We start from the raw sequence: 12,604 nt of genomic DNA, 5'->3' as shown, positions 1-12,604 counted from the left end.
TTCCTGAACAAATTTCGGAAAAAAGCACCGGTACTTAGCTTTTTACCGGAACATGTTGAGCAACAAAAAATTCTAATATACCCCAATTTTTACAGTAATAATTACCGTAAAATCACTGAATCAATATAATTAAATAAATATTACTGTAATAATTATGGTATGATATTTTATGGTAAAATGGATATTACGATCAAATGGATTTAATGGATGATGCACCCAAAGTGCTGGTAATATAAACTATAATTTGACCCGGAATATTTTACAGTGTAGTGTTTGAAAAGTAATCTCAACTTATGAAAATTATAACGGCATTTTTTTAAAACTATTAGAAATTTCTGAACTTCTATAAGTTAACAATTAAGATTATTCTTTGTCTTATTTCAGAATATTATTCGTTTTTATCGTTATAAGAAGAATAGAAGATAATTTGAATTTTAAAATGTAAATAGGAGGGGTATATGGTATTGGCGTTACACATTTTTTCAACTTAATACAAAGAAAGTACAATTGTTTCTTATCTCAGTTTTAAAAATAATCAACATGATCATGCACTTATATGATAATACTTATTTTATATGATGCAAAACTAAATTAAGACAAAAAAACTACACCTAGCTGGCTTTGATATAATATACAACTAAAGATAAAATGCAGATTGCTCATGATTTATAATCCATCTTTCTCCCTTGCATAAAAAAAATCAATAAAAGAATTACATAATCACTTAATAAACTTTGTACTTGATTTAAAATTTAATGATAAGTCTTATTTAATTGAAGAATAAAATATAAAGCCAATTATCAACAAGTTTGCTTTAATATAATATGCAACTATAGATAAATGTAGATTTCTGATAATTATAGAATTACAATTTTTCCTTCACATGAGAAAAAATAAAAGATTTTAAAAATCCCCCTGAGTACTTTGTAGCTTGCTAAAAATTTAATGATGAGTCTTTTATTTGTTTAAAAAATAAAATATTCAGTAAATTACCATCAAGTTTACTCTATAATATGTAATTAAAGATAAAATTCTGATTCCTGATGATTAATAAATCACAATTTTTCCCTTACGTAAGAAAAATCAATAATAATGCATAACCCTCTTGAGTACTTTGTAGTTTGTTCAAAATTTAATGATAAATCATTTGTTTGATTGAAGAATAAAATATGCAGTAAATTATCATCAAATTTGATTTGATATAATATTTATCTAAAGATAAAATGCAAATTGATGATAATTTATTTACCACAATTTCCCGCTTCAAGGGAAAAATTAAGAACATCGTTTCAAATTCTCATTTTTAACTTGAGAATCATTATAAAATGATAGGTCATATTTATACGTGCTTAAATTAGAAATATTATGTGATTATAAGGGATGTCAGAAAAATATGAAAACATTCAAATATCTTGAAAATTACTCATTCGACAAAAAATCTGAAAATACACATGCGAAATATTTATCAAAAATGCAATCTATGATACCGAACTCGACCAACATCCTTACTTGAAACTGGGCTAATTCCCATCAGGGTCCAAGTTTGATATTATTAGGTAGTTATTTTCAAAATATCAAACATGTCCATTTTTATTTTTTCGATCTGACATGTAGTTCTTAAGGTATTCCCATTTTAAACAATTAGTACCTTATTTTAATTTTTATATTACAGCTTCACCAGCTAACCAAAATAAAAAAGAACTTGACAGTCAAAATAGAGATATCTTTAGAAAAAGCAAATCTGTAATAAAAACATGGGTTTCTACTTCAAATTCTGATGCTTTCCCCCATCAGTCTAAGAGTTGAGGTCAAAAGGTGTGATTTAGTATCATTGAACTAAAAAGAAAATCAGGAGATATATTTTTTTTTCTTCCTGAAATTAATTTTTAAATCTATTAACAAAATAGATATTCTAAACAACCTTCTTCAATCAGTTCTGCTTTTCCAGTCTCCAATATTAATTTATAGAGAATTACAAGTGCCAATTCCCTATTTATTAAGTCAATTCCCTATTTTGGAACATTTTTTGTTTTATTTTTATTCGTTAAAATGTATTTTATGGAACTTAGTTACCGAAATTTTAATTATTAAGATTTTAAATATTCTCAAGCATTCAGTGCTTTGCAAAAATATTAGGATAACTCTAAAAAAATTTAAAAAATACGTAAAAATTTAAATTTGGTAACTTAATTCTCTAAAATACACTTGATGAATAAAGTAAACTAATTTTAATTAATAAAATTGATAAGTTTTAATTAATACAATTTTTTTAGTTTTAGTTAATGAAATTAATTAAAGATATTCCACAATATTAATTAGGAATTCAATAGGGAATTAGTATTTAATGATTCGCCATAGATAAACATAGAAGATATGGGGAAATTAGAATCTAACTCCCGGACACCATTAATTCTTAATCAGACGCAAGAGTCAATAAAGAATTCCAACCAGCATACTCTTCTTTTTTAAGTGAATTTTATAAGGGCTTGTTGGCAATGAAAACAGCACGGCGTCTTGTTTCTGAAATTATGTATGCGACGTACGTCTCCATTTATCCCAACTGAAGGAAGTTATTACACATTCATCTCTCGCAAAAACCTTGCAGAGAAGAAGAAAAGAAAATGCTGGCTTGTTTTTGTAGCAAAAAGCTGAGACAGATGGTCGGTAGGTTCTTACCTATGCGGGCAGGTGGTAGGTTCTTAGGCACGCGTAGCCATCCATCCGCAAAAAAGGTTTTTGAGAGTTGGGGAGATTAAGGGGGGATGTCAATACGCGTGCTGAACTGCACGAACTTGTGCTGGAGTGATAGTGATTCCATCTGAAGAGGGGGGGTTTTCGATAAAGCAGTTCAAATTCAATGCCAGGTGGAGTGAGTGAAACTGCACTGCCGGAGAAGCAAACATAACAACGCGGGGGTTAACGCAAAAACGGTTCTTTTTTTCTTTTAATGGAAACGTGAGTTTCTTAAATTCAACACCTGGATAGTACGGGAAAAGAGTAGAATCTTGAAATAAATAAAATTAAACCGCTCAAAATGATATTATTCCGACAAAAAATTCAAAATTATAATTTTTCATTTTAAAAATAAAACTTTTTTGCGTTTTAAATGGTTTAAGTGATAACTAACTATCCAGGGTCACAAATAAATGCGAAATTTCACGATAATTAGATTTTCATGAATGAATAAAGAATGAAGGATTTTAAAAGATAGAGACTTAAGAAAAAGAAAGTTTAAAAAAAAAAAAAAAAAACAAGAACCAGACGTTACGATATGTAAANAAGAAAGTTTAAAAAAAAAAAAAAAAAAACTTTGAGTTAGTTTAGTGAATTGGATTTTAATACTAATGTAGTCCTTTTCTTATAACTGACAAAATTATGCTAACAAATATCTTTCAAATAGAAGAAAAATTATGTTTTTGTTAGCCGAACAGAAGATAAGTTTCTTTTTAAATTGTGCTTTACGTGATACATAAAATTTGAAGGCTTCCTTCACAGTGTTCATTTTTTCATGATTTTTCCAGCTTTAAAATATATAACTCAAACCCTATAAAAAATTTTGCATGAAGTTTATTACTGTTATTTCAATTTAATTTGTCTTCATAAAATTTTTGAAACGTTATTAAACTTTATTATGTATTTTTATAAGTAATAACAAATAAGAATAATGTTATATTTTGTTTTAGGAATTTTTTTTAAACATTAAAAAGAAAGAATGCTGCAGGCATATTTAATGCTGTACATTATTCTTTAAATAAACCAAAAATTTGTAATATTGAAGCTTAATATTTTCAGTTTTGTATTAAAAAAAATTAAGAGCATTAATTTTATAAAATTTTTGTAAAAATACCATACTGAAGATTTGTCAACATTTTTGTGAACATTTTGAACAATACAAATGGTACAATAGTATAAAAAAAATTTAAAACAAAGAACGCCCTTTTAAAAAGGTCTTACAAATGCGTCACAATCGGCTTAAAACACTCAATCATATTCCTTAAGATTTCACCAATTTATTTTATTGGACTATATCTATATTTTGAAAAAATTTAAAATGTACAAAATGGATTAAAAAATACTCTCAAGAAATTATAACCCAATTGATATTTGACCCAAGTTTTATTCAATTAAATTTAGAACATTTCAATCGTTATTTCTGAAAGACATTAAATCACTCTGTCTCTTTTTAACTTTAAACTTAAATTTTACAACAGGTAAAATGCATTTATATTTCAATTGATAAAAAATAATTAAATAGTTTTATGCACAGAACTCCACATAACAGAGCTTTGATAGACTAAATACTCCTTTGGTTAAATGAAAAAAATTACTAATTTTTAACAAGCAATTTAATTGTTCTGTTCACTTATTTTTTCGTTAAATTTTTTGTGCTCATTTGCTAGAAAAAGAAATCTGGCTGAAATTAGATAGACTGAAAATTATCCTAGAGAAACCCAAAAATATCTCTTAGAAATTAATATATTTGTTAAACAAAATTCAATATATTTTTTTAATAAATTTATCATACGGGTTACAAAGGAATAATATGAGTTTTATGATACGGTTTCAAACTAGAGAAAGTTAATTGATTTTGTTGACCTGGGCTGACTGTTGACCTGATTATATCCATTAGATAAATTTCTGATGCGAAATATCCTATGGGTAAAGTTTTCATGAACCATCAGGTAATTAATTGATCGAAAATTCTTGAACGAACTTTGACACACAATAAAACTAAACAATATAAAAGCATTCCTATTTGTTGCTTTTTCAAGTATTTACAAACTCAGATATAAATATAAAAAGTCAAGTATTTAAAATTCGATTTCTCAGGAACCATTCAACCGATTTCGTTTAAAATTTGCATTTTGCCGTAGAAAATTATATTCTTTAAAATAATATAAAATTTTGTATACTTCGCAATTAAAAATAATTTCAGGCTATTATTAATAAAAGTATAAAAAATATCAAATCGTTATTGGAAATTATTTTGTGTGTGAAATCTTTGGGAAATTGAATTTCATAATAATGTGCAATTTTTTTTTTAATTTACTTAAAAAGCTCTCGAGATATGGGGTAAGCACACAAAAGGTAAAATTAACATTAAGGGGTCCACACTTTGAACCGCTCAGGCTCACCTGACCAAACTATTAGGAACATATTTCCCAAATTGCGGCTACTCTCTATATTCTGGGGGGATGGAGTCACAATTCATAATGAGTCGAAAAAAAGGTAGGTTTATCCAAAGACTGTACACTTTTGTGTCTAATTTCGTAACTTAAATTATCTTTTGCATTATATTTGAGATAGTATTATTATATTTTATCGTTTTATTTGAGGGTTCTCCTCGAACCATTAAGATTGAGTCCTAGTACGCGAAGATCCGATCATTAGATTAAAAGTTATTCAGATTATTTTATTTATTTATTGTAAATATAAAAGTAACATATATGAAGTTTTACTTTTCCACCGTTTTGCATGCGCCATTTTGCCTGCGTCTTTGCTTTATCTACATTCCCAAGCTTATATGCATTTCTTTGTGTGCTTTCATTAATATTCTTGTTTCATAGTTTCATATGCATTGCTGTAGATTTATTTCTGCAGCAGTAAAAGCTATATGTTTCTGTGACGTGTACAAGCTACATAAATGTTTCAAGAGTTATTGGATGTCAAAGTTGTCTAATAACTTTCGTGCCTTCTATATGTTCCACCTCAAAGATTCCGAACATTCTATTAATAATGGTAAAAGTAAGGCAATGATTCACAAACCACTTTGTAAATTTTTCACTTCTGCTTTCGAATTCTTGGTCTGAACTTGTTTCTTTAATCTCTTTTATGCCTTATTTAAGAAGCGATATATAGTAACAATTCGTGTTTTTCAACTGAGACAAGTTCTAACATGTCAGCAATCAATACTTAACTATTACTGCTATTTTAAAATTTAAAAGCAAAAAATTAGTATTTAATATAAAAAGAAAAGTGTTAAAATTGCAGGAGTTAAAATTGAAGAGTAACATTTTTAAAAATTCAAATAAAAAAAAATTTTTATGGAACTCTATTAAAACAATCTTTTATAGAAGGAACTTGTAAATTTGTTTCATTGTCACAAAATTTTGTCGATGTATGTTCAGTAAATGTGAAGCGCATAAATTATCTAACCACACTCTCAGAAAAATTTGATTCAACGATTAACCATATCCTGAACTGTAATTAAGTGCGAATTTGCAACAACCTTAATAAGGTGTAACCATCTCCGTTCAAATTAACTACATTATCGTGCTATTAAGGTAAGAAATGCGATAAAATGGTTCAGCTTAGTATAATAATAAGGTTTCAGAATATTTGAACGATGTTATGGATTTAAATTACATTTAGAAAAACGCATGCAATGTGAAGATACATTTCTTTTATAAATTAGATGTCTCTTAAATTTTACAATTTCATTTATTTATTTCTTACACATGATTTAAGAATCGTTTTTTATAATATGTATCAATGTTTTTCTTATACGCACATAATCATAAGATATAAGTAATAGCATAGTAATTTTTCGAAAAAAAATATCAGATGTATAAGTTAAGTAAACATTTCCCTATTCTTTTTTTCATAAAAAATAATGAGGCGTCAAATAAATTTACATAAGTTACAGGTGAAGTCGTTACAAGTGCCTGTCCTTCAAAAACGCTTCGCAGTTCTTTAATAGAACCATTCAATTCACTCTATAACCTAAATCATAAGAAAATTTCAAATAGTACCTTCATTAGAGCTTCTGACACGGAAAAAGAAGCTGCGCATGCGCTGAAGAGCAGGTGTTTTTTAAAGGACGTGAGGCCCACAGGTGCCACATTGTTTTAATTCTGAAATAGTTTTTTTTTCTTCCTTCTTCTATTACTTTGAATCCTCATGTGCGCCACCACCTGCATACTTGGGTTCTAAAAATGCGGAATAGTGGCCATTGCGCCCTTATTATTATCTATCTCGGTGTATAAAAAAAAGAGTTATATTTTGAGAACAATTTATTTTTGTATTTCCAAATGCTATTTGCCATTTTTTGTGTTCGAATAATTATTACAGTTAACATTCAACTCGAAGTACGCAAAATTTTAAAGATAACGATAAATTATTTTTTAACTCAAAACAAGATATTTTTTCATTTTACTTGCAGAGCATTTTTCATTAAAATAATTGTGTATACTCGATTTATCAGTTGAGAATATTCTCTGAAGGTGGCAACGGATTCAGAATAAGAGAATATTATAATACGGTGGAAATTTTGTCTACATTTTTATCAGAATTTTTGAGAAAATTAAACGAATTTCTTTTTTGTAATTTTTTTATCGTTTTAATGAAAATAAATGTTTGTTTAGTTTAAAACTGAATGAAATGCAGTCAGTTCGAGAAATATCAACACGCATTCTCTAAACTCAATTCCCGAAACAAACAAAATGAAAATTTATACATTTTACCTTCAAAGAATAAGTTTGAGTTTTTTTTCCATAGTAATTGCTTTCTTTTTTTCTTTTTCTTTTTTTCTTTTGCATTTCTTAGTATGAATATTATTTTTTTAATAGTCTTAGATTCAGCAATTAATTTTAAAAAGTTAAGGTATGCCTAATTGTTTTTTTAACGCATTTGTCCTTAACGCTATTAACCTTCTGAATGTGTCCTAGATTTAATATTAAACGAAAATACCAATTCAAAAGTTTCTGTCGCTTGTAACACTAAATGCAAAATAGTGTTTGTGAAATTTACTTACACAATATCGCAAATTTTTTCATGACTTTTTATGATTTTTTTCCTTTTTTATCAGCTATTATTTAGATTACTCTAATATTTAGATAATAAGTATCGAAATTAAAAATGCTTTGTATAAGTTTTATATATATATTAGTATTTCCTGAGTATTATATCCATGGTGACATTTGCTTCACACTAGCATTATATATATATATATTCANTATATATATATATGAATATATAATTCAAATCATGATTTTGCGCCATCCAACATGCTCTCAAATTAAGTAAATGAAATAAAATTCAAAAAATCAAACTTCATCAAAAGAAAAAACAAAATATCGTATGATTTGAAATATCATAGAAAATAGACCATGTACTAGATTCCCTATGAATTTTGACAAGATTTTGTCCCTTTGCATTCCTCCCTTACTGGAGAGCCGCTGGCAATCCTCAAATTGTGATGCAATTCCCAAATGGGAAATGATCAAATGCCGCCTATCAGACGTCATTACATGCTTCTAAGGAGTTTCTCTTTATTAAACCTTCATTATTCATTCCTTATTCTTCATTATCGCTTCATTCAATTACAATATGTGCATAGAATAGTTGGTAGCATCATTAGATTAAAGTATGTACGTATAAAATAAAAGTAAAAAGCATAGCTAAAATTATTGTAATTATTATTTATGTAATACATTAAAGTTAATAAGATTCCATTTATTTAATATAATTTTGGATGATGGTGTTTTTATTATAATAATAAAAACACTTTTTGAGAAAGAAATATTTCTAGTATTATTATATTAATATTGTAACAAAAAATTTTGCTTTCATTTTTACTTGTAATTTTCAATAACAATGTGCAATAAATAATATAATTATTTAAAATACAATAAAGCATTGTTTATTCGTTTCTCATTTATACGTCTTTTTCATTAAAGCCCCAGATAATTCTTAGTCTATTTCAATGATAAAATGGTTTGCATATACCTCGGCAAAAACGCAAATTATATATTATCCGTCTCCTTTTAATTTATTTATTTGTTTATTTTTACTTAGTATTTTTATTAATTTTAATTTATTATGTAAAAACACTACCATAAATATTTGGCATGGATGCGAGAATTTCTAGTGAGGATCTGAAAAAAAAAATTTCCTTTCAAAGATTTTTCTTCTGGAATGTCTACCAGTATGGAAAAATTTGTAAATATTAAGCACTCAAAATGTGAAATAAAGCTATGATTTTTTTTCCTCTTTTGTGAACGATTTTTGGTTTCAAATATTATTGTTTTTTTATATTATTTCTATAATTTAAATTTTTATTTAATTACCATTACCTTTACTATTTTTCTATATCAGTAATATTAGGTGCTTTCAATTTGTGTAATTTTCGGTTATACGCCTTTGCATTTATACGTCGATTTACATCAATTCCTTGAATGATGTATATACAGTGCTTTACTGTATAATACTATAAATGTAGCTAAAAATATAAAAATAATTGAGAGTATGCAAGTACTCCACCAGAGGAGTGCCTCTTTTATTAATTTTGGTACGAAATTCAATTATTAACTATGAATCACTTATCAATTACTTATTTAAGTATGAAATAAACAAAACAAAGTGTTATACATTTTCCTTTTTTTTTATGCAAATTAAAAATAAAGCAACCATCTTTCTGACTGTCGATATGAGAATGTGGCTATGAAAAAGGCATTTGATTATATAAGAATTCATTGCATTTGATTCAAAAGAGCCTTGAAACAACTGCATTCTCCACACAATAAAAAAGATTTTCTCAAAATTGCGTCAAAATAGCTCCAAAACAAATGATAGTCGAATTTGAAAACCCCCCATATTCAAAATTGAAACATCATATGCTCATTTTTGAGAAAAATGCATAGTCTCAAGCGAGATGTAGAGGGATAAATGTGCGGGAGATGTGATCGTTGGCTTCGAACCACGCACCTCCGAATCCGTAGAAAGATACTCGAACCACGATACTCCCTAGTCGATGAGGAGTTAGAAAGTTTTATATATAGACCACCGCAATGATACATCATGCCATGCATTCCATTTGCTTAAAACATTTTAAGATATAGCGAAATAAGCAAAAAGTGAGCTTAAAATTACCGATCTCCTGACTAAGTTTTGGAGCCATCTTTTCCAAATTGCAACCCTTTGAGACATTGAAATTGGAAATTAGTATGTCTTTGCAGCGGCCGTTACTGAAAGCTTCCGTTATAGGACAGGGCTGTACTTTTATGGTGGTTAGAGTGTAGTACTACGAACCTGGGAGTCTTTGGTTCGAATCTTACCGATATCCTCTCACATAATATTCCCTCCATATCACTGTTGAGACTATTCATTTTGCTCAGAAACGAGTATAAGCTGTTTTAATTTTGAAGACATGAGGTTTTCAAATTCGACTATTTTTTGCTTTGAAGCTATTTTGACACATTTTTGCTCCATTTTGAAATACCTCTTTTTACAGTGAATTCAAAATTATTTACAGTTAAAAAATTTCCAATTCTCTAAACTTTTTACCAACTGTTTCGTTTATTTTAGTTTAACTTACCCACTTTTATATTAAATGTGTTCATTAATTTTTTATAAGTTTGATGAATCATGGGAGTTTTACAATAATTTGCTTACTACAAACGAATGTTTTTTTTTTCAGACTTTACTACGTATTTGGGACTGTTTTCTGTTAGAGGGTCCTAAAGTACTTTTCCGTTTTTCATTGGCCATACTCAAGATGAATGAAAGATCACTATTGGCGAAACAAGATACTGTTTCTATCATGAGGCAGCTCAAATCTGCTGCAAAACTCTGCTTTGATGTTGATCATCTTTTCCAGGTACTTTTTGTACTTATAAGTATCTGCGTTATTGATTTTATTGTTATTTTTCTTTTTCTTTTTTAATATGAATGCTCTATTTTATTAATATACTGTGAATATTTTATTTACCTTAGCTTTCCGCAAATAAAAAACAGATGTACATTTTTTTCAGAGCATATTTTTTTAATATAAATATTTTCAGCTTTGATATAGCAATTATTTAAATCAATTATGTTATTGAAAAACTGTCATTTTACAATATGCCTTTTAAAAAATTACACTGGGAAACATTATTTTAGATACCTTCGTATCGCAGATTTCAAATTTGCAGTCGGTTTTTGATCTCAAAGTTACAGTTTTGTTTTTAAATAAAATTTTCAGTCTATGTTTATCGAAATGCTCAAGTTGAAAAACGTTATATGTAACAGGGGTCGCCTAAATATTGCAACAAACTTCACATAATCAGGATTTAAGTTTCATAGGAACCCCAGCCCTGAAATGTAATCATACACCGCTACTGGCGCTACATTATTATGAGCTGTTTTTTTTTTCGTGTTCAAGTTGAAAAACGTTATATGTAACAGGGGTAGCCTAAATATTGCGACAAACTTCACATAATCAGGATTTAAGTTTCATAGGAACCCCAGCCCTGAAATGTAATCATACACCGCTACTGGCGCTACACTATTATGAGCTGTTTTTTTTCGTGTTTTTTGGAGCAGGTCATAATAGAGAAGTGCCCATAGGCGCGTACGACGACATTTCCGGGCATGGGTTCCTACGCAATTTTATTTCTGATGATATGCCCTCACTTTCACAGAAGTTTGTGGCAACATTTACGTGCCCCCTGTTATATATAACGTTTTTAAACTTGTTCATTTCGACAAAAAATAAAAATGCCATTTAAAAAAAATTTGTAGTTCTTGGAGCAAAACTAATTTCTGATTTAAAATACCTACACCCGAATTAGTCAAGATCATTTGTATGAACGCAACAAAAAATTTGTTCCCCAGTGTTATCTATATCTTTTCAACATGTAATAATTCTGTGGTTTACGGAGTTTAAATTTCCTGTTACAATTTGACACTTTTCCCATTCAACATTGTTTTTCTACATTTCATTCAATCTTTTATATTTTCTAATAATTGAGTTTTCAGTTCATTTACTGATATTTTCTGTACATTTGTTTCCAATAATGCAGAGTATTCAGATAATTTCAGAGACTTTTTTGGATCAGTGCCAGCTAATCCAAAAAAAAAAAAAAAAAAAAAAAAAAAAAAAAAAAAAACTCGGATCGAAGATTGCTCCATAATTAAGCAATATTTTACACAAATTATTTCCAAATATTTTTTCTTTTCAATTTTATAAATGACAACACGTTTCATACGGTTATTTCAATAGGTATCTCTTTTTTTTCAAACCTAACTCGAAAGCAGTTTTTCACAATGCATAGAAAAAAAGTGTTCTTCATTTTATCAATTTGCATTGAGCAAATATTTTAATAAGATATCTTTTTCGAGGGATTTAAATTTTTTATATTCTCTAAATTCTGAATTTATTTTAAAATTGCCAGGTTAAAAAAGTTTCTAGTTGATTTAACGAAATTATTGAAGAGTGGTGATTTGAGCAACTGAAAATCGACCATTAATAAGTATTCAAGATTAAAATATTATTCATTTCTCTTTTTATTTTGATAACAAATATTCGTGTTTTTTATGCTGTCAACATAAATTTTATTTTGACAGCATGTAATATTTGTCTCAAATCTAAATAAAATTTCAGTCCTGATTAAAAGAAGCATTTAGAGCTATAATAAAATAAAATAAAAACAATAGTGCAAAACTTATATTGAAATAATTTTTGACTTCCACTTCAGCTGGCATTTACGCTGCTAAACAGTTTACAAAATTTACAGTAGTTACCCAATTTTCTATAGTTTTAACAAAAGCTGTGAAAATTCGAAATGATAAATTAATTTAACCAATTATATTCTATTTCACAATTACATCACCAAATAATATATAA

General features: G+C 27.7%; 1 protein-coding gene across 10 annotated transcripts in view; it reads left to right on the top strand.

The window, feature by feature from the left end:
- LOC107451019 (uncharacterized) overlaps positions 1 to 12,604 on the top strand; it is a 222,115-nt gene that overhangs the window by 182,235 nt on the left and 27,276 nt on the right. For all 10 annotated transcript variants that reach the window (XM_071187637.1, XM_071187638.1, XM_016066980.3 and 7 more), the window contains one exon: positions 10,418 to 10,597. In XM_071187637.1, coding sequence (XP_071043738.1) covers positions 10,418 to 10,597 — 180 coding nt within the window. The remainder of the gene's footprint in view (positions 1 to 10,417; positions 10,598 to 12,604) is intronic.

The sequence above is a fragment of the Parasteatoda tepidariorum genome, chromosome X1 (assembly GCF_043381705.1).
Source record: "Parasteatoda tepidariorum isolate YZ-2023 chromosome X1, CAS_Ptep_4.0, whole genome shotgun sequence".
Lineage (NCBI taxonomy): Eukaryota > Metazoa > Arthropoda > Arachnida > Araneae > Theridiidae > Parasteatoda > Parasteatoda tepidariorum.
This window is presented reverse-complemented; position numbering and strand designations above follow the sequence as displayed.